Source organism: Phascolarctos cinereus, unplaced genomic scaffold (genome assembly GCF_003287225.1).
Source record: "Phascolarctos cinereus isolate Bilbo 61053 unplaced genomic scaffold, phaCin_HiC Scaffold_4;HRSCAF=312, whole genome shotgun sequence".
In the NCBI taxonomy this organism is placed as follows: domain Eukaryota; kingdom Metazoa; phylum Chordata; class Mammalia; order Diprotodontia; family Phascolarctidae; genus Phascolarctos; species Phascolarctos cinereus.
In genome coordinates this window covers 338,449,696-338,473,219 of record NW_027555847.1, presented here as the reverse complement: position 1 = coordinate 338,473,219, position 23,524 = coordinate 338,449,696, and the positions used below count along the sequence as shown (strand labels likewise).

Sequence of the window (23,524 nt, the reverse complement as noted above, 5' to 3'; positions counted from 1 at the left end):
GCCACTAAAAACAAAACAAAACAACAAATCCCTAAGCCCATCAAATTGTTCTGTTAGACAATAGTACTTTGCATAATAAAATATGCTATGATGGTAGCATCAACCTGACATCTATGAGAGTTTTCTTCAATTTTTATCATACCTTTTACTTTTGGTCAACCAAATTTCTCTTAAGCTCAACTCAGCTTCTTTTAGGTTTAGCTTTGTGAATGTGTGTTCTTAATAAAACCCAGACAATTTCTATCTTACCCTGGTTGGTGTGTGAGGTGACCACTGAGCAATATGACTCTTTGAAGGATCTGGAACATTAGGCCAAATATGTTTTTTAATCCTAGAAATGGGAAGAAAATGATACATTTAAAGAAAGATATATTAATTTTTTGAAAGTTTAATATTTCCAAAGCAGGAATACTTAACAAGTAGCAAACAGAAGTCTCCAATTCTTCCCATTGCAACAAGTAAGGAAATATTATTATTAAATACACTTAAGAGACTTATTTTATCCATAAGGAGACAACTGATGGCACAGGAAGGCATAAAAACTAACATGTTGCTCCTAAATGCACTAAAGTTCATTCTGCTAGCCAATTAACAATTTTTAAAAGCTTCACAGTCCACAAAGTGGTAGTGGATTTTAAAAATAGTTTCTTTACCTTTTCATAAAACGTACTTGGGAAGTAGTGTGAAACAATTTTTAAAAAATTACATATTCAGGATTTTCAGACTTCATATTTTTGGAATTTTAAATAACTATTTTTTTGAACCAAAAAGTTAAAGAACTATGCTTAAAATGCAAGTATTATTATACTGCTACCTAGTTCACAGAATTCTTACAGCTTTAGAAAACTATTTCTGTGTTTATCTTTATGAATTAACTTTGAACGAGTTAACAATTTCTAAAAATGAGGACAAAATGAACAATAAAGGTACTTACAGGTCTAGTTTGTTAAAACAGAGTAATACTCCCAGAAGAGTGGTCAACAAGAATGCTAAGCAAACAGGCACAACTATGGCTTCAATTTCTCCTTGAGCTAAGAAAAAAAAAGTTAAGAAAAATGTAATACTGAAAAGGAGAAAGTATGTGTGTGGGTGTATTTGGGTATGTGTCTGTATGTACACCTATATATGTGTCTTTTCCACAAAAGTCCTCTGATGGTGCCATACTGCTGGTCAGCAAGCATTTATTAAGTGCCAGACACCGTGCTAAGTGCTGGGGAGACAAAGAAAGGCAGAAGATAGTCCTTGACCTCAAGGAGGCTCCAAGTCTAATGGAATAATATTGTGAAGTAGAGGTAACCCTGCGTTTTGGAAGGCTGTGCCAGCAGAGTACAAATGCTGACAAGGGTTCAAGTACAGTCTTGGTAACAGAACCATGCCTGCTAGCCACACACAGAGCAGCTCTTCATTAGGTTAGCCAACAGGCAATGAATCTTTGGCCCTGGTTATCAAAACAATATGAAATAACAAAAAACCAAATGTATGAAATGGTCCTTAGTCTCTTGCAGCCCCTTGGGCTGCCCCCCTCCCCGAACTCCCTGGCCTTGGCAGTACAGGGATAGAGCAGCAGAAAAGAAAAAGAAGGTAGTAAGATCCCTAGCTTTTAGAAGATCTATAAACTTTAATTTGACCAAGGTGATAATCACAGAAGGAACATAAACCCCATTCATGTGGGCATCGCCATAAATTCAGCTGTGAAAAGACCCTCAGTTAAATGGAAGGATGGCTCCGAGGTTTTCCTCAGAGAAGCAAATAAAGGAGTTGGTGGAATGTGTTCAATTCTACACTTAAATGTTATTTCATAGGACACTCAGTTATTTCACCTTGAAGTGTGCACAAGTGTAAACAAACAAACAAACAACAGTAGTTTATGGGTCAAATTCTTGTTGTAAAAGATAAGGAGCAGAGAAATCTCACAAAGAACCTGACAGTGAAAATAGGTTGGCAAGTGCACTGCAGCATTAGAAAGTGGAAGAAGCTAAAGACTTTGATCAAAGGAACTGTGAAATCAGAAGGAAAGCTAAATCAGGTCTTGCCTCTGACATTTATTGGCTGTCAAGCCACTTTGCCTAGATTTCAATTTCCTCTGAAAAAATAGTGACAATGTCTGTAGCCCACCTCATAGAGTGGACTTGATCAAATGTGGCACTGTATCTACAACACTTTGTAAACCTTCAAGTTACACATAAGTGTCAGCTATTGTTGGTATGCACAGGCCTATTAGCTTCATGGCGTGCTTTTTGCAAGTATTTATCACAATTTGCTCATCCACTGGACAAGACCTCACATTTGGAGTAGCAATAGCTAAGTTGAAGTTTATAGACAGTCCAAAAACTTATCCTTAGCCCTCTCAGCCTGCTTTTTCTTGACTCTGACACCATCACTGCAGAAGGGGCCAAGGGCTATACTGTAGGGGCCTTTATAACCTGGGTCTTTCCTAATTGTCCAGGCCCCCCCTTTCTTCCCCTCCAATAACTCTGTGATCCAGTGACGCTGGTCTCCCTGCTATTCCGCTAACAAAAACATCTATTGTCTAATTCTGTGCATTTTCACTGGCTGTCCCCATGCCTGAAATTCTCTCCCTCTTCATTTCTGCCTCATGGCTTCCTTTAAGTCACAGCTAAAATTTCACCTTCTGTAAAGGGCATTTCCCAGTCCTTCATGATAATGCCTTTCCTGTTGATTATCTCCAGTTTATCCTGTATTTATTTTGCTTGTACACAGTTGGTTGCAAGTTGTCTTTCCTGTTACTGAATTTCTTGTCTTCTGCCCTTCTTTAAATTCCCAGTGCTTAAATGCAGTGTCTTGTAGGATAGGCACTTAATGCTGGTTGAGAGACTGGCTAATTGTTTCAAATGGTCCCTCTCAATTGACTTTGTATTTAATGACTTTGTATTTATTTTCTTTAAAATTATTTCGTTTAGACACACATATGTATGTATATATACACACATACGTAATTTCCTTCTTGTTTCTCTTGGTAGAATGTAAACTCCTTATGAGTTGACATTATTTTTTTCATTTTATTTGTTACTCCAGTGCCTAATAGAGTGCTGGCACATAGTATGCATTCAATAAATACTGGATTGACAGTGAGATTCTCTTCTCACTGAAGTGTTTCAGTAAAGGCTAGAGGGTATATTGTTGAGAGGATTCTTTTTTAGGCATGAGCTGAAATCCCTTCAAACACTAACATTCTGTGAATCAGGTTTAAAAGCAGAAAAAATTTTTTTGGCACAACTAGAGAATGGTATAGCAAAAACACTGTTTTCTGCTGGGAGCTAACTTCACCTGAATAGAGTCATCTGAATACTCCTTAGCCTTTGTTGCAAGGAAAAGTTATAAGTACCACCAATGATCCATGCAACTCTCTTATACTATTTATCCCACACGTAATAGTACAGCACATTTCTATAACACTTATGGTTTATAAAGTGTCTTACATCTTATCTGATCCTCCCATTAAACCTGTCATACCCTATTTTATGGACAGAGAAACAGGCTCCAGAGATTTTAAGTGAGTTGCTCACTATCAGCCAGCAGGAGCTAGGAACCAGAACCTTCTAGTTCAATGTTCTTTCTATTACATTTCATCATTCTGCCTTTCCATAGATAACTAGTAGGGAAGTGATATTCTAATAACTGATTTTCCCATCTGATAATGAATATTCATCTTCTCTTATCAAAAGTTTTTTAAAATGTAAAATAAGTTTATTGTATAGGTGTTTATTTTATGTATCACTGGTATTAATTATTTTATATATATACTCATTCAAGTAATAAATATTTGTATATCTGCTATTTGTAGTGTATTATACCAGAGAAGCACAACTAGAAAAATCTTGTCCAAAAATATTACTGCAATAAATAATACTTCAATATGTTGTTAGAGGCTCCATGATCAGAACCCTGATCTCTCCATTGATACAGTCTACAATTTTTCCATACCAAGGCAGACAAACTGCTATGGAAGAAATAAAAATCACCTAGAAGCCAAAATGCTAGTGATGCCCGTACCTTTCCAAACTTAGCTAGGTTGTTCTCTGGGTAATATACAAGTTCTTGTGCACCACTGGCATAACCCTCAAGAACCTAGGATTCTCCACAATGAGACATCACAATAGGACTTGAGTGTAGGCTAAACATAAAAATTACACGTTGGTCATGATTTTGCTTGTGAGAAGGAACAAATTTAAAAGGATGTATATAAGTACTAGTACAGGGTATGTATAGGATGATATAGTCAGTTAAGTCTTCCAATATACTAGATAGATTTGACTGGCTAAAAAAACCCGGTAACATTACTTTTAATTCTTTCCTACAATTAAATACATAAACAACTATGAACATCTAATGTCTATGTGTCCAGAGATATATTTTCAGCAATAAGCAGAAAGTCCATTTTTACCTTGTTTTTTTTTTTTTTAAAGGATCAATTAATTATCTCTTACCAAACTTTGGAGTAGTAAAAGTGAATTCTGGACCATCCTTGCCCCCTTCATCTGTATATGCTGCCATTCGCACCATGTACAATGTGTCACTAGTCAAGGGGGAAAGTGTATATTCTGTGTGGGATGAGTTCACATGCACAGCTGGAAGAAATAAATAAAAATGCTTAGCTACTAAAACTATTTTCCTCACCTAATCCAATACCAAATCAAAAGACTTTTATCACAAGTGAATAATTTTCATAATCTTATTCTTTCTATTGCCGAAAAATGTTTGCTTTCCTTACTTAGGGCCATGAAAATGATCACAAAGCACATTTCACATCAGAAGACCAACTTCTATGCTTCCACACTAAATTAAATGGGTGAAACCTACAATAATGTTTTAAAAGGCTGGACAATTCTATATCTTAATAGTTGATGCTTTTAGTTTCTTTACCTGTTTCATTTCCACTGCTAGTTCTGTAAAATATGGTATAGTTTCTGATGAATCCATTCTGGTCATCGACAGGAAGGTGCTCCCATACTAAGACAGCTTCATTTTTTCCCACTTTCTTTGTTCGAACAAAAGGTCCTCTAGAAGGGGCTGTCACAGAAAATATTCATTTGCTTAAGTTAGAAAGTCATTAGGAACTGGCAAATATCTTTGCTACAAGAAATTGCTGAAAATGTCATTATTTATAAGTGACAAAATATTCCAAAATCATTCTTTAAAATATTAAGATAAAGAAACTTTGAACTTACGAGCTTGTTTAAGGTATGCCTTTACAGACCGGGGGCTTCCTGGGCCATCATCGTACACTGGGATAACTGTTATCAAATAACATTTGCTCTCCATTAAATTTCCTAAAATAAGAATGATAAATTATACATTGTTTTCCACAATGAAAGAATTCAATTAATTCTGATACTGGGTTATGAATTATGTATTTTGTGATCATTCAATAGTATCTTTTTTAAAACAGAATTTTCCTATCACTTTCTTCATAATTCACACAGAACTGAAAGCCTATCAAAATTGCCTGACTTTGAAAGTTTACTTCTGCTTGCCAGTACAGTGAAATACAAAACTCCATCAAACCAATTTAATGAGTTACTTTTGAATAATAAAAGATTTTAACTAAAAGTTTGTACCTACCAGACTACACTGAAAAGTTTCTAAAGCTGGCCTAAAACTGTGCTGAGTCTTAGTATGACAATTAGTTTCACACATTAGTGACTAAGGCAGCTGCTTAAATGGCAAGGTTTCCTGCCACCTTGGCACGTAACCAAATGAGGTTTCCTGAAAAGGTGGCAGAGAGAAGGCATTCCTAAACCTCTGGTATTACCCCAGGGAACAGATTGAGCCACTGTGTTCTCTCACATGGCTGGTTCCCTGGGGAAAAAGAGAGATCAGTGCAATTTTTCTGGAAGCATCAAAACCTTGAAATAAAAATATCTAAAAAACATTTAATTCCAAAATCTGAAGTTTAACACAATTTAGGTCTATGCAGAAGAAATAATTAGCAACAGCAAATTGTCTTCCAGCAATTTAATGGCTATTTCAGCATAAAACATAAATTTTCTTAATTTGACAATAAATCTACTGTTGCTTCTCCTCTGCTGTAGATTAACTAGGCCTGGAATATTAGTTTTCTCATCTGTAAATGTGGAGGGAGTCAGGCAACATGATCTCTGAGGACTCTTTCTAGCTCTAAATCTATGCCCTTTTGTATTAAAATAGGAAAACACAAGGCTTTCAATGCAAATCTAAAAGGCTACATGAACCACTTTTCTACCAAGAGACAATTTTTCACTTTCTTTTGGGCTCACAGATGTGTTCTGGAAGTACTGTTATAATTAATTAGAAAAGTCAATATAAGCTGAATAATTTTTGTTTTCCATTTAGAAATTTTGCCATTCTGAAAATAGTTACTAACAATCACCAAATGCATATAACATTTGAAGCTCTATGCTATCTTATTTTTATATAGTGCTTTTAATCTTTTCAAAATGCTTTCCATTTTATTGGGTGTTTTAAGAAAGATTTACATCTAATCTTGGCTCTGCTGTTAATTAGCTATGTGACACTGAGGAAATCATTTCCCTTCTATGAGCCTCAGTTTTCTTTTCTATAAATGAAGAAAGACTGGTTTGATCAGTTCTTCCCAATCTGTGAGCTGAAGAGCAAAGGGTCTATGCCTTTTTTCCCCTCCATTATTTATTTGTTTTTTCTTTCTGTTTTAGGCAATTGGGGTTAAGTGACTTGCCCAAGGTCACACAGCTAGTAAGTGTCAAGTGTCTGAGGCTGGATTTGAACTCAAGTCCTCCTGACTCCAGGGCCGGCACCCTATCCACTGTGCCACCTACCTGCCCCGAAAACTGGGTTGCTTTCTTTCTTTCTTTCTTTCTTTCTTTCTTTCTTTCTTTCTTTCTTTCTTTCTTTCTTTCTTTCTTTCTTTCTTTCTTTCTTTCTTTTTGTGAGGCAATCGGGGGTTTAAGTGATTTGCCCAAGGTCACACAGCTAGCATATCTTCTTAAAGACTGAATAGATCATACGTGGATTACTCTTTTAAAAAATATGTAGATATTTGTTGGGATGAATAGAATTCAAATTCATTTAAAATGCTGAATATAAAGTAACTTGTCATGTATTTTCTCAATCAACAAATATCAATAGTATAATTACTATCATGTAGGTGTGTCTGATTTTTTGTTTGACATTAAAAAGGAGTCTTAAAATTAGATAATTACATAAAGTTCCTCCTGGCTTTAAAATATTATTTAATTCCAAGTAGGAATGGCAGGTAGCACCATGATTTTTACAAATGGGGATACTCAGGCACAGTGATTTGCTTGAAGTCTACAGTTAGTTGGTCGGAGAGTCAGACTAAAATCAAAGTCTCCCAACTGCTTATCCTGGCCTAACTTCTAGACTAAGAGTATCCAAGTTTTTCTAACAGTGGGCTATTCCCCCCACCTTTTCCACATACACTTATACAGACACACATACCTTTCTCTCCACCTCCCCACCTTGTGTCTGAATGAATCTAATTCATTATATTAAGCTTCAACTACTAATTGATCAATCCAACCCTGCAAGCACAGAACACTTGGTGGCAATCAGTAACACAAAGGTAATGAAAGGCACTACCTAACCTACAGATTTGTTCCCGTGTGTCAGTTAATTTAGTAATTTTTTTCCCCTTAGCATCTCACGAAAGATATATCCCAGAAACCTGTACACTCGAACATCCTGCTGCTACTTTGTCTGTGAAACACACAAGGTCATGTAACAGAACAACCTGACCACAGCATATAAAAGGAGGTTAAACAAAAATAATACTTCTTCCTAGCTTTGGTTACCTCTTAAGTAGGTTAGTTTCGTGGCACTGCCTTCTTGCTGCCAATCAGGAGTACACGGCAAATTGTCAGAAAATACACACCACTCCAGTATATATTTATTTACAGGTTCATTTGGAGGTGTCCATTGTACCCAAAGTTCGTTATCTTTAGGAAATGCTTTAAGATTTGTAATAGGATGAGCAGCTAAAGAAAGAAACACATATTTGAAAAAGACATTAATTGCTTGCTTTACAGAATATAATAGTCATCTGAGTTTTAGAAGATTTACATAATTAAATCTTTCATTCTTTTTGCAATCTTCATTTTTACATCACTATAAGTAAAATTTGTTTCCATTGGTAAAATGGAAATCTATTTTAAGCATGAGGAAAACTTTACTTCTTGTTATGACCAAAAACTTGAAGTTTTGCTTTATTGTATTTGTACTAACAGAAAATTATCCTTATTTACAATAGTACAAAATTATTAATATCTCTCTGAAGTATTTAAACATAAAAATCTCTAAGGATCTGAAAGAATAGTGATAAAAATGCTACAAGAGTATAAAGCAGAAAAGTGAAGGATTTATATGACCCACTTCCTTGTTTAGAGTAGTTATGACACAGGCCATTTGCTTGCTAATAGATATTTTTTAAATGTGGCCAAAAAACTGAGGGATCACTTATGTAAATAGGTATAGAATATCTTAGGCAGGGTGGGGCATGAGGGTTGTCATCAAAAGGATTAAGTAGCTAGCTCACCATGACACTATGAAGATGGCTCTGGGGTTATTACTGAAAGCTCAGAAAAAGGACTAATTCCTGACTAGTCTATGGATTAGATATGTAAGAATTTCTGAGTACAATGAAGTGATTTAGTGGGACTACCTGAAGTAAAATTTATTTTGATGAACAAGTACAACTCCATAAGTAACTGTGGTAGGCAGCAAACATTTGGAGGAACCATGTTGCACAACATTTTAAGTGCCATTACCACTGAAGTTAACAAATGCATGAGCAAAATGTATAGGGATTCCCAAATATCCTTTAACATACATCTTGTTGTTGTTGTTATTTCAGTCATGTTTTACTCTTCTTGACACCATCTGGGGTTATCTTGGCAAAGATACTGGAGTGGTTTGCCATTTCCTTCTCCAGCTCATTTTATAGACAAGGAACTGAAGCAAAACAGGGTTAAATGACTTGTCCAGAGTCACAATACTAGGAAGTGTCTGAGGCCACATTTGAACTCAGGTCTTCCTGACTCTAGGCCTGGTGTGCTACCTACTGCGCCACCAGCTATCTAACATACATTGTAGGAAAGGAAAAGGATGCTTTGGTATTAGTTTGATTTTGAGATGTGTTTCAACTATCAAAATACTTTATCAGGCAGCTGAAAAGAGAAGCTTAATTTTTATAAACTGGGTGCCAACTAATTTAATCATCAATGAGATATAAAAAAAGTAAAATAATCTTTAAAAAATGACACACTTGTCAATAGTGTTCTTTCAGAGATACAAACCTTTGAAGTCACGGCCAGGAATAGTTAAGGTAGATGGATCAGAGCTTCCAACTATATTATGAGCTTTCAGACTTACGACATATGGATCATTTGTGATATTCAGAATCAATTTTGTATCATTAATCGATTTTGAAAAATTTGATGTTTTCCCTCCCCTTAGAATTACTTCATAATGTAAGATTCTTCCATTGGCTTCAGATCGAGGCAAAGTCTGTGAAGAAAGTACTTACAGTTTATTTCATGAAATACACACAGAAGTAACATTTTTCTTCACTTGAATTATTTCTACTATTCATTTATTCTACAATCATGTCAAGTCTCTGCATGCTTTGCTGTAAGATCTTCCCTTAGCAGACAGAATTGGAAACACAGAGGGATATCACACACCATTAGCTCATCTGATCTTAACGACTAATTTGTAAAGTGCATAAAGCCGGCATAATAATCCCCATTTTACAGATGGGGAAACTGAGGCTCAGAGCGGTCATGTAATTTCCCTACAGTCACAAACTTAGCAAATAGAAGTTGTAGAACTTAAATACAGGTCTTCTGATACCTATTATAGCCCTTGCTTGTCACACTGAACAGTGTTAGATAGTTGAACAGAACTAGGAAGGCCTAGGATGCAAACAAAGAGCAGAAGTAGAGCCCAAGCTAGAATGGTGGGCACAGTGGCAGGTGGATTAGTACACTTAAAACATTTGAGTTTTTCAACTACTGGTCACAACAGTTCTACAAGAGAACAACAACAACAACAATAACGGTGCTCTGTGATGCTCTTCGGTTTGCAAAGCACTTTATATACTTTCTGCCGTTTGATCCTCACAGCCCTGTGAAGCAGGTGCGATTGTTATTCTCATTTTTACAGATGATAAAACTGAAGCTGAGAGGTAAAGTGACTTGCCCAGCATCACACAGCTAATGAGTATCTGAGGCAGGATTTGAACTCAGGTTTCCTGACTTCCAGTCTAGAACTCTTATCCATTATACCAAAATAAACATATGTACATATCACCCCCCTCAAAGGAAACAGAAAGCCCTCCTGCATCCCTAACCCTGGCAAGGCCAACAGGAAGGCAGGTTCTCTCTGTCTGTAAATCAATGACACTGGGAGTGTTTGACTCTAGAGGAGAAGACATAAGAAAGTCCTTTACTGTCCTCATGTCTTTGAAGGGATGTCACCTGAAAGAGGAGTTAGACTTGGTTCATCTGGCTTGAGAGGGCAGAAGATGTAGATATAAGTTGAAGAGGCAGGTTTTGGCTGGATGTCAGGAAAATTCCCTTCAAAAAGAGCTGTCTAAAAATGGAATAGTTTGTTTGGGTAGATGTTCCCACTGCTGGAGGTCTTGAAGAAGAAGCTGGATGATCACTTGTCAGGGTTGTTAGAGAGGCAGCAGGGCGGAGCAGACAGAATGCTGAACTTGGGTTCAAATACTATCTCAGACATTTGGGAGTGAATCACAGTCAAACAAAAGAATTCGGCTAAAAAGGACAAAAAATGTCCAATATAAACAAAATAATCTAAAGACGATGTTTTACCTTCCATTTTAGGTGTAGAAGTCTATATCCATGACCTTGAGAAGGATCAATCGAATACCAGAAACTTGGTGCATTTGATGGTTCTAAAAAAAGAAGGGAAAATCTCTTTAAAGGAAAGGACAAAAGAATACTAATTTAGAACCCTTTTTGCTTTGTTCTACCTCTATGGTTGTGCCTATTTCAATCCCATATAATCTAGCACTTTCCAATCCCAATATCCTTTACTGAGCATTCCACAGACAGATACCTCAATCTTTTAGATGAACAGAGATCTGGAATCCTAGGTAAAAATGTGGGGCTAGAAACAAATTCTTCAAGTTAAGTTGTCCATTCTTTAAGAAGCATTTTGTAACTGTGTTTATTATACAGGTACCCAATGTACCTGTACAATCTACAGTAGACTGACTCCCAGATATTTTACATATTTGATAGTTATTTTGAATGAGGCTTCTTTTCTATTACTTCCTCCTGAATTCTGTTATCACTCTACAGAAATGCTATTGTTTCGGTAGCTTTATTTTGTAACTTGCTACATTACTGAAGTCATTAACTGTCTCCATTAGTTATTTTAACATAAAGTTCATATCTAGTTAAGGGCTGAAGAGCAGGAATAAGTGGGCAAGAATGATACAGATGAAATCAATTGTTAATCTGCTTGTATTTTAGGTGTTACCCTATTTTTTAAAGTTAAAATCAATCATTAATTTGAGCAGTTCAGTGACAATGTTGACCTGTATCTCCAGTGGAGGAACAAACAGTAAAATGATTAGTTAAACGCAAAATAGCAAGAGGAAGAAGAAACCCTCACTTGGTCCTACCATCCCTACCAGCTACTGTGTGTGAGAGCTCTCCTTTTCTTCTCTCCTAAATTCCCTGAAAAAAGCTGCAACATTGGGTGTTTTTACTTTCTTCCTTCTCCCTCTTTTCTAAGCCCACTTGCAATCTGGCTTCCAATGTCAGCATTCAACTGAAACTTTCCCTCTATCCAAAGTTATACCATTATCTCTTAGTGGGAAATCTTATGGCTGTTTCTCAATCCTAATCCTTCTTGACTCTTCTGTAGCACCTGACACTGTTGATCTCCTTCTCTTCCCTCTTCTCTCCCCTCTAGGTTTTTGTGATACCATCCTCTGCTGATTTTCTTCCCACCTGTCTATCAGGTTCTCTTCCTTTTCTTCTCAGAGCTGGGCTGAATCAGCATTTGTTGCTTTCTATGTGGGGGGAGGGGGAAAAGCAGGCAAGGAGAGGACTGGAACTATGCTCCCAGTGAGTTTCTGCAGCTTTAGGACTCCTAACATAGGGCTGGGCAGTACTTTTTCAGTCTACATTCTCCCCCACCTCTGGTAAGCCCTCAGAGTCTACCTCGTGCAGCAGGATTGAGAAGCAGGCCTGAGGCTGGCTGAGTCAGCAGAATCTCTACCCTAGAGGGTCTTATGATGAGTACCAGGCACAGTCTTACAAGTCAGCTAGCATTTCTTCTTTGGGAGTGTGGAGGTGTGCTGAATGATGGTTTTAAGGATTTGAGTTCTCAGGTATTAATTCATAAGGATTTTACCGTGCTATGGTTTTCTTTTCTTTGTCCTATAGATTCAGCTGCAATTGCTCTACATCTGGTGTACAATATCTTTTTTGGGAGGGTCTGTGGAAAGTGACTAAGCTGATTTTCTTCCTGGTCACAGAACCAGAAGTCCAAAGGGGGATTTTTATTTTATTTTTTTAATTTTTTAAAAAAAGTATCAATTTATTTATTTTTAGTTTTCAACATTCACTTCCACAAGTTTTTGAGTTCCAAATTTCTCACCCCTCCCCCCACCCCAAGATGGCATACATTCTGAATACCCCTTCCCCTGGTCTGCCTTCTCTTCTATCTCTCCCCCCTCCCTTCTCTTATCCCCTTCCCCTTCTATTTTCCTATAGAGCAGGATAGACTTCTGTACCCCATTTCCTGTATTTCTTATTTCCCAGTAGCATGTGAAAACATTTTTTTAAAAACATGTGTTTTTAAAACTTTGAGTTCCAAATTTTCTCCCTTCCTCCCTCCCCACCCACCCTCATTGAAAAGGCAAGCAACGCAATATAGGTTGTACATGCGCAGTTACGCAAAACACTTCCATAGTTAGACATGTTGTGAAAAACTAACTCTATTTCCCTTAATCCTATCCTGCCCTCCCATTTATTCTATTCTTTCTTTTGACCCTGTCCCTCCTCAGAAGTATTTGCTTCTGATTACCCTCTTTCCCAATCTGCCCTCCTCTCTATCATCCCCCTGCTCTCTTGTCCCCTTCTCCTCCTATTTTCCTGTAGGGTAAGACAGATTTCCATACCCAGTTGAATGTGTATGTTATTCTCTCCTTAAGCCAAATCCTATGAGAATAAGATTCCCTCATTCCCTCTTACCTCCCCCTGTTTCCCCTCCACTGTGAGAGACTTTTCTTTTCTGTTTTTTTTTGTGAGATAATTTACAAATGGGGATTTTTATGAAGCATCCTAAATTCATTTGATTTTAAAAATGAAGCTGATAATTTACACAAAGAATTCAAGCAGCTAAGTCTGTGTGAAAGACTTTTACTTACTAGCTTCATATGTGACTCCACTTGATTCTGCACTCCAATTACTCCAGAATCCCCTACCCTCTCTGTTCATACAACGAATTGAAAACACATATTCTGTAAAAGGTTTAAGATACTGAACAGTAAATGAATCTCGGGTTGAAGCTGTGTCTTCAGGAGGAATCTAAAAAGAAACAGCTATTTTAATAAAGGGTTTTAAAATTATGTAATATTACACAAATCAGAGTATTGCAATAAGATAAATACAAAATGAGTCATCTCAAAAATTATGGAAAATTAATAATAAAGAACGTTAAGGTTACAAAATACAACACTACAAAGTAAGTGTAAGTATTAGTCTTTCTTTTTCAAAGATGACACAGCTGAGGTTAAGAGTTTGCTCAAGGTAACCCACCAACTAGATATTAAAGCCAGGGCAAAAGCTCAGGGCTTCTTCTTAGTAAAAATCAGAGTACCTTCTGCATTTTAAAGAAAATCTAATGATTTTAAACTCTCATTCTTTTTTTTTTTTTTGCTGTCCAATTAAAAAAAAATAAACCACTCCAGTAGTAAAGCTTCAGAGTACACCTATAAAGGCTATGATATAGATTTTGTCGTTCTTTATTCATTTCTATTATCTGCAGATATTTGGACACAAGATATAAGAACCTTTTTAGTTGCCTAATTAAATTTTCTATGAAATTTCAAAAAAATACCAGAGGATTGTAAAGTTACAGCTAGCAGGAAACTTTGAGGTCATCTCATCTAGGCCTATTATTTCACAGATGAGGAAACTAAGGCTCAGATTAAGTGACTTGTCCAAGGTAGCAAATCGTGGAGCCAAGAAGTGAACCCAGGTGCTTGAAGCCTAGTACTCCGACCACTGCATCACATAACCTCTTAATCATCAAGTCAATATTCTTTGAATATTATGAAGCATTAATCTAATAAAATGTTACAACTTTTACACATTCTAATCAGGGAGATGGAATGCAACTGCACACATAAGGACAAAATCATGGGTTTGAGTCCTTCTTGGATCAATTCATTATATATGGAGTGAAAAACAAACTCCAAATCCTCAAAAAATTCTATTTCATAATCAAACCATACAGTCTGCTAATCAAGGCAGTAATCTCACAAATCCATGCTGTCTTCCAACTGTGGTGGGAGGGAGATAGCCCCGTGACATTTGCTGCCACTAGGATAAAAATAACCCAGAAGCTCTTAGGTGGCTGATGGCTGGCCTGTCACATTATAACTGGCCACAAAAGGTAAACTATGTCCTACCTAAGACTCTTTTTTTCCCTCATAGTTCTTTATCAATTTCCTCCACTACACTTGGATGTACTGTTTGCCTTTGTTCCTCTATTGTTCTGGCTTCTCTTCTATTCCAAAGGCCCCTCTCCTCACATTACTTCTCCTTCAAAGATGTTCTATGCTTTGTTTGCTCCTTGTCATGTGCTTTCTCCTAAATTTAAGATCCTAGGGGAAAATAAGGGGTGTTGTTTTTAGTCTTTAGCACAGTCTGTGCCACCTGAAACAATGTATTTTTTAGAATGATTATGAATTCTTGGGGTCATGGGTCTTCAGGGGAGAATATTTTAACAAATAACTTTCAAGTTACTTACCAGTGTCCAATCTGAAGCATCCTTGGTACGGTACCGAATATTATATTTCAATCCTTCAAAAGGTTTATCAACAGGGTTGGTCCATGACACTTTTAAGATACTTGATATTGCCTTAGAACTGCTGACTGTTACATTATATGGAGGAAGGAGTTGCACTAAAGAACAAAATAAAATCCAGTAATCACTATTTTTCACTTTTATAACTTAAATCGACTGTACTTTTGTAGAGCTTACTTTCTTCCATTTCATCCATTTATTCTTTCCATGTTAATAATAATAATAATAATAATAATGATGATGATAATAGCATTTATATAAGGTTTTTAAAGATTTGCAAAGCACTTTATGAATATCAGCTCATTTTATCCTCACAACTACTCTGAGAGGTAGATACTATTATTATCCTCACTTTATAGATGAGGAAATTGAGGAAGCAGAAGTTAAGTGACCTGCCCAAGGTCATAAGTGGTAAATGTCTAAGGTCAGATTTTGAACGTGGGTTCTTCCTGACATCTGGTCCAATGCTTTATTTACTGCACCACTTAGCTGCTTCTAACTAGCTGCAAATGTCCAGTAAGAAAGGCCTCCAAAGTCATACATCAATTGGTTTACTTGATAAATTATGATTTTTCCACAGGAAATTAAAATCAGGAAGTTGTTTCCTAATATTAAATTTATAATTACCAATATCGATGGGATCAAAATTGATACGATCAGATGAAACATTTCCAAGAACATTTGTAGCTACTACCCAGACATCCATATTGACGTAAACCACAACCATATCAACTGTGCACGAGTTATTTACATTAGGTGGTGGAATGCAATCTGTCAGCTGCCGTGTTGGCCTACACATAAAATACAGAGACATTAATTAAAAGCAGGTTTTTAAGATACAAGCATTTAAATACAAAAATACACCTGAAAACTAAAACAATTATAATAAACTAGTCACTAAAAATCACAGCTAATAAAAAGTTATTCAGAAAGCCTCTCCAAAATTAACTTGCATTCTTTGCATTTGGAAATGGGAAAATAGATATTATTTTCATTTTCTAAACAGTTTTACTCTTGTAAATCTTACTATATATTCATACTTTCTCACTATGCTAATCCCTTCATTTTTTTAAAAATTAAAGAGGGTCTTCCTACACACATACTATTTTTTCCCCTATTTCCTGTTTTGAAACACAGATCATACTAAATAAGACTCTTCTAAGCAAAACCAAAACATATTAGGAGTAGAAAGGATCGTTGAGTTCATTTTGATCATTTTCTAAACATGTTTTGTCCTGGATAAGTGGGACAAAAGGCTAAATGAAAATCCTTAAATCCTTCTACTGGCTGGGATGGATGGAGGGGAGAGGGGAAAAGAATCAGCATTCTTTCCTTTCTGCATTCCAAGTTACCTCTTACTTTATTTCTATCTCTCTCCTACCTACCTCCCCTGAGCTCTGAGGTTCTCCAATATACCTTCACAGGTATTAATACCCCAAATCAGAAATGTGGATTCATATGAAATTGTAACTATAAATGCCACTGCCACTATCCATCTATAATCAGAGGTTTTTAACCTGGGGTCTGTGAATTAAAAAAAATTTTTTTTGATAACTATTTCAATATATTTTCAATTTGGTTTCTTTTGTAATTCTATATGTGGTGTCTTATGCATTTAAAAACATTATTCTGAGAAGAGATATAGGTTTCACTAGACTGCCAAATCACACAAAAAAGGTTAAGAACTCCTGAATATGGTCTTGGAAATGTCATTTAAACTGTCTGGGTCTGTTTTCTATCTATAAAAAGAGGAAGTTGAAATGACAATTGCTAAGATCCTCTCCAATGATAAAATTGCATGATTTTTTTCAATTGTTTTTAAAAACATGCACTCCTCCCTCTCTTTTCTACAAAGAAAAAAACTTAATTTTGCATCTTTTGTTTAACTGAAACAATTACTCAAGAAGAGATCTGAAGAGATCTAGAGTTCAATAACTTTACCACTGAAAAGTGTTGCTGGCTCTTTAGCAATAAGGATGTGAATCTCAAGTAGGATCTACATTTTTTATAATTCTGCCCTTTCAAAAACCTCTGGGTTGATAGCTTCCATCTCTAAATCTATAATCCATCTTATGAAACCTATTTAAAATGCCTTATTGGAAAAATTAGGAAGAAATTAAATGAGTAAAAATAATATGAGTTGAGCTTTTAACTAACTGCATTTTCCAAATATATTAGAAAACAGACTCCATTTGAATACAGGATCTGAAAACACGTCCTTTCACCTTTTCTTCCTAAAATGGAACAACAACAAGAAAAAAAAAAGTCAAAAGCAAAAGTTATTCTCAAGCATAAAAACTTACAGAAAAGTTAAAAATTCAAGAAAAAAAGTCTATTCAAATTTTTATTTTGACATTATTGCTCCCTAACAAGAAAAAAAAAACAACTTCCTATCTAGCTAGGATTATTTTACAAAGCTAACATCCAAAGCAACTTACCATTCTGAAGCTAATATCCAAAGCAACTTACCATTCTGACTTTAAAACATATGTTGTATCCAAATGTGTTTCCTTTCCAGGGTCCCACTGACACTTCATGTTACTTTGACCATTCACGATGCAACTCAAATTTTTTGGTTTCTCTGGAGCCCCTACATTAAAAAATAGCATTTATTAAGGCAAATGCTTCATTGAACACTGAACTACATACTGTCATTTTCACTTAAAGCCTAAGTTAGGAAAAGATATATACAAAGAAAGGTTGTAGCAAAAGGTACCAGCAAAGAAAGGATCAATTATTTTAAAGCTAATTGTTTTAAATTTAAAGGCTCAGACTTTCCCAGCTAGTGAGCCATATTTCCTTTGGGCAAATATCTGTATTATAACCATATTCCTAAATCTTAACTGACTATAGTTTATTTCTTAATGTATTTCAACATAATAACTTTCATTTCTAATTAAAGGCTGAAGAGCAGGAATAACATGGGCAAGAATGATATGGATAAATGAAATCAACTATTAATCTCCTTGTATTTTATATATCAGTATCAGTCCTCTCCCCTATTTTTTTAAGTTAAAATAAATTGTTAATATTTAGTGGAGGAAAAAAACCCAAACAGTAAAATAGTTAAAGGCAAAACAACAAGAGGAAGAAGAAATAGCTGCAGATGGAAAAATGTTGAAAGGCTTCAGTAACCCACAAGCCTGATCATTAAGCTCAGGGAAGGTGAGCTTGGTTATGTTTAGTTGAATGGACTTGAAATACTTCTTCAAACACTTAGGGAAATTATCTTTTCTGATTTTCAAAAATACATTTTATAGCAATTCATATGGATTAGAATTCTCCTACCAAAGTTTCAGCAGCAAGGATATTTTATGTGGGAAGCCTAACATTTAGACTTAGCTTCTCATAATCTGACCACCTTAATACATGGTGTTTTGGGGCTACCAGATTCAGAGTGAAGCTGTTGCTGATGCCTTTTCATTTCCCCTGTGTCTTTGGTGATTTAAGATTTTCCTCCATGCCTTTTAATTTTTCTTTCTATCTTTATTCCAAGGCTAATATAAGTAGGGTTAGTCTTAATAGTGGGCAGAGCACAGAGGCAACTGAGAGACACTTTAAAAGGCTTCTGTCCAAAAAACGGCTCCTTCTTTGGCCTGATGAGAAAGCATAAAATCCAGAGACTTAAGTCTTCTGGATCATGAAGTCTTTGAAAATCATAGGATCATACACAAGGGGCTTTAGAAATCATCTAATTATGTCATTTTATCTTTTAAGGACACTGAGCCCCAGAGAGGATAAGTAACTTGCCTGATGTTACTGAGATAGGTAGTTAACTAGAAGAGTTGGGATTTGAACTAAGGTCCTTTAACTTTCTATCTATCTTGAGGCTGTCTCCCTTCACTTGTGATATTGCTATCCTCCTTGATACCCTATTAAAAAGTATTAAAAAGTAAATCTACCTGGGATCATAGTAGCATGAGGGTTTGGCCAATATTTTACAAGTACTTACAAAGTAATTAAGAGGAAGACAGTAAAGGATGCTGTGTGATTTGCTGGTCTAGAAACAGCATTGTAATTGGAGTTTTTTAAGAAAGTGTGAAAGTAAAACATGAAACCAAATTAGTGTGAAGATGTAAAAGCAAGAAAGAAACTAGAATGCTCATCTGGAATGATCTGTCTTGACAGATACATGGTTGGCCTGTGAATCAGAGCAGGCAATGTAGTACTAATCCTGCAGAGCTGTGGTGGTAAATATTAGCACCTGTCTTCCTGGGGGGAAAAATGTCTACATGACCTATTTAAGATTAATCTATACTAACATTTCTCTATAACCTTTTAAAGCTTAGACAATCATGAAAACAGTAACTCAAGCCCTGATTTGTAGAGTTTGCAAGTTTCTGAGGGGTAAATGCTCACACTGAAAATGCAACAACTGGCTCCAACAAATCACTGTGACCTTGCCACTTATGGATCCTTAAGCCACTTTCCCCTTAAGTCCCTATGTCTCCGCTACAAAATAAGAAGACTATGTGATCTTTAAAGTTCCATACTTCAAAAGGTGACCATGGATTCTCAAAGTTTATGACAGTAGAAGGCAGATACTGGAAGGTATTAGCAAGCTAGAAAGGCTTTTGATACGGGCCCATCTACAGGCTGCACGTCCACCCTTGAAGACAGACTTCGACCCTGGTTCTCATAATCCAGATGTACAGTCTGATACTAGGCCTGCACCTGCTTCTGCCTGGAGGAATCTACTAGGGCCTGTATTCTACCAGCATAGCTTTGAAAAACTAGTCAACTCCATATCATGAGGAAGAAGAGGACTTTAATGGTTAGTATTAACCAAAAAAGGAGAAAAAATTAAGCATCAATAAAATTAAAGTTAAATCTTAAAAGATACAGGTATACTTACAGCCCACTCTGATTTGGATTCCATAAATATTCTGTTCAAGCTGTCCATATAGTAAAATGTTGCATGTTAGTGGACTACCTAATGAAGATACATCTTCCAAAGTAACACTGGCAGCTGTTTTATTTAGGATAGTGTATTGTTCTTTAGGAACATAGGTGTCTTTTATTTTCCACAAAATTTGATTAGCATTTAAATGGTGTTCACTCAAACACTCTTCATCTAAAACACAAATCGCTGTGAAAGTAGTATTAGGTGCTACAACTGGAGATTCTGGGACGATGTGACCACATGGTTTTAAAAGTCCACCTTAAAAGGAAACAAAACAAAATATATTATGATCAAACATGTTTTGTAGAAAATAATCATATATTTTTAAGTTTTTGGAAGACCTATCTATTTATTTGAAATTAGACGGACTCGATAATGATGACTAGTAACAGGATAACTTGCTTTGGTCATTATATCCAAGATAATCCTACTATGATTACTCTTTGTTTTATTGTCCTCAGCACCCTGTCCTGATTTTTAGCATAATGCCCACCACACAGTAGGTGCTATATAAATGTTAACTATTATTATTGTTGTTGTTATTTGTTTCATCCAGTTCTATGGAAGATGAGTGCCCCTAGGCTCCTCTAGGCCTCATTCTCCTGAGTATATATGGATTGCCTGCTTTTGGGAAGCTTGAAATCCTTTTCTTTATGTACCACCCATGTGCCGAGTCTAGGGAAAATGTCTTTTTCAGTGTCACTGAAGTTCATCTTTAGTTTGATTATAGTCACAATCTTGTCCCCCACTTTCTTAAGATACCTAACACAGTAAGGCCTACTGTATCCATGACATATTCAAACTCTTGTCACTTGTCTTGGCTCTTTGTTAATTGTGAACATAACCCCAGAGACCTGAGACCCTTTCTCCTGAGACTCCTCCACTGTTTTTCCTCCTGCTTAGGCAGCTATATACCAGCAGATGTATAACTACTAGAAGCTTTTCTTTTTCAATTACCCTTGCAACTGTCTCCTTGAAGGTTCACTTTTTAAAGCCCAGAGTATAAATTTGCAACTCTTATTATTAGCACAGAACTGCATGCTGTTATCATTATTACTGCTCTAGAGATTCACACTAATAGGGACTGCAGGGCTCTCTCATGATGAATGGTTCCAGAAGCAAATATAAGCCACAGATTTAGAATTTTAGAGCTAAAATGTTTTTTCAAAAAATGTAGCACATTAGAAGCAGAACACATTAAAATGACAGCTGATATCAGGAGATGATAGAACCATAAAAAAGAGAGAACTTCAAAAACACAAAAGTATGGGGCCATCTAGTATGAGAACAGTAGCTATTCAGGAAATCACTGTAAACAGTGCAACTGTTGTTTATGATAACCTTAAGTCATCAAAAAATTTTAAACTATAATTTATGAAGGGAGGGTAGTAAATACATTTTATAAACATATCCACTGAAATTATTACAATTTTAAAAAAAATTTGGAATTTAAAGGAGTAGGCTTCAGTTATCTGAAAATTCATTTATGTGGAACATCTTGGTTTGAATAAGAAGGACTCTTCTTCCTTTTAAGTCCATTTTTAAATTAACTTCCCCCCCCCCCAGTATCTCTTCCCCATCCTTATTAAGCTAGAACATCTGAGACCTCATATAGCTATGAACCCTTCTACCAACCCTTTGTCTTGGTCAATCCCCCACATCTTGGATATATTAACTACAGGTGTTTCTAGGGAAGGCATACTACTATCACAATGGTACCAATCAGAAGATCCTAAACCATAGATAAAGCTGTGTATGTTTTTATTTTCTAACTTCTTCCTTTCTTTTGCTCCTCTCCACTCCTTCCTTTTTTCCCCCTATTTTTTTCATCTTTCCTTCTTCTTCCCTATTTAGGATCACCACAAACTACTGATTGCTTTTAAGTCTATGGAGACAGTTGATCCCTGTTCTGCAGTGCCAATATGACTCCCTGAGAGAAAAGCATTCTTTCCTGTGTTCAGCAACACTTTTAGCTCCTCCTACAAGAGATATAAGAATAAGATAAGATCTCTTCTACTGATACTCAATAAAATGATTATTAAATTTCAGATAACTGCCCAGTAATGCATTTGGACAATGATTAGTTTTTCTGATGTGAACCCACCAAGCAGATGTATTAAAATATGTAATAGACTGTTAAAGAATTGCCTTTTTAGTGGTAATTGTCTACTAATAATGGCCATCAATAACTATTTTTATTAATAATGCCTGAACTTGGCTAAGTTCAAGTACTACCTACTATGTGAAGTGTTTCCTGGTTCCTCTAACTGATAGGGTCCTCTCCCCTCCTGAAATTTTATTTTAAATTTACTTCTTATTATTTATTGTAGCACTCCTGGTAGTGTCAACTTCTTGTGGGCAGAGACTATTTCATTTGTCAATGTAAACCCAGTACCGAGTGGAGTGCTTTGCATATAGCATGTACTTAATTTTGTAAATAAAGTTATATTCAAGTGGCATCACTATAGTCATAACACTCTGAAGAACAACCATAATAATTAATTGCATACTGTTTTTATACTATGATTCTTACCTCCTACTGAATCAACGATGAGGAAAATAAACAAAGCTTGCACTATCCAAGTCCATAAAGCCAACATCTTGCATAGATTCCTGTAAGAAACATGCACATACTATATTGAAATTTTACTTCTATAAGCTATCATAGTCATTTAAAAACATATTTTAGAATTCTAAAATTCTATTTTTCTGCTGTAACTACTGCCTAAAAGTAAAACAAAAAACCTCAACAATGAAAAATGAAAGCAGAATGTTTCCTATCACTCCATTCCCCCCACTAAAGTTATGGCTATATCAAATATTCAGGCCACTAGGTGGCCCAAGTGGATAGAGCACTGGTCTTGGAGTCTGGAAAAGACTGGAGTTCAAATATGGCAAATCATTTAACCTCTGTTTACTTTAGTTTCCTCAACTGTAAAATGAAGACAACAATAGTACCTACTTGCAGGGTTGTCGAGAGGATCAAATGAAATAATATTTATAAATATTATAAAGCATTTAGCAGAGTGCCTGGTATATAGCAGGCACTACATAAAGTTAAGCTATTGTTACTGTTGGTGTTGCCATTGTTTTTGTTCTAGTTTTACAAAATGAAAACTCTGAGGTTAAGGGTGCATGGGGAAAATCAAGGTATATGTATATACTTAACACACTATATACAGTACATAAACTTAAAACAAAAAAAGCCGGCTAAGAAATTAGGCACATATATGGGAACTAGACCCATAAAGGTGTGCATCCTACGGTGAAACATCCTGCTGCCTAATTACTAAATACATGACTTAGTTGGACTAGGTGTTATTACTACCTTAATCTACTCAAAACTATTATTTATGAATCTTAAAACAATAGAAAATGCTATCACAGAAGGTGTATTTGACTGCCTTCTCTTTTTGTTTCCAAACTTAAGGGTAATAGCTCTTTCTATTTTATTGCTTCAAGATGAGAATGGAGGGAGAGGGATTAGAAAATGTTCAATATATTTACAAAAAAAGACAGTATGGGTTTACCAGGCTACCACAAATTAAACACTAT

General features: G+C 35.8%; 1 protein-coding gene across 2 annotated transcripts in view; it reads right to left on the bottom strand.

Annotated features, from left to right (window-relative positions):
* The window catches only part of IL6ST (interleukin 6 cytokine family signal transducer), a 44,550-nt gene that overhangs the window by 7,968 nt on the left and 13,058 nt on the right, over positions 1-23,524 (bottom strand). For both annotated transcript variants that reach the window (XM_020997319.2, XM_020997311.2), the window contains 14 exons: positions 22,503-22,582; positions 19,922-20,227; positions 17,536-17,656; positions 15,694-15,857; positions 15,010-15,164; positions 13,403-13,562; positions 10,830-10,912; positions 9,291-9,501; positions 7,791-7,973; positions 5,190-5,291; positions 4,885-5,031; positions 4,449-4,589; positions 935-1,031; positions 250-331 (listed from right to left, as the gene is read on the bottom strand). In XM_020997319.2, coding sequence (XP_020852978.1) covers positions 250-331; positions 935-1,031; positions 4,449-4,589; positions 4,885-5,031; positions 5,190-5,291; positions 7,791-7,973; positions 9,291-9,501; positions 10,830-10,912; positions 13,403-13,562; positions 15,010-15,164; positions 15,694-15,857; positions 17,536-17,656; positions 19,922-20,227; positions 22,503-22,569 — 2,019 coding nt within the window. In that variant the 5' untranslated portion in view covers positions 22,570-22,582. The remainder of the gene's footprint in view (positions 1-249; positions 332-934; positions 1,032-4,448; positions 4,590-4,884; positions 5,032-5,189; positions 5,292-7,790; positions 7,974-9,290; positions 9,502-10,829; positions 10,913-13,402; positions 13,563-15,009; positions 15,165-15,693; positions 15,858-17,535; positions 17,657-19,921; positions 20,228-22,502; positions 22,583-23,524) is intronic.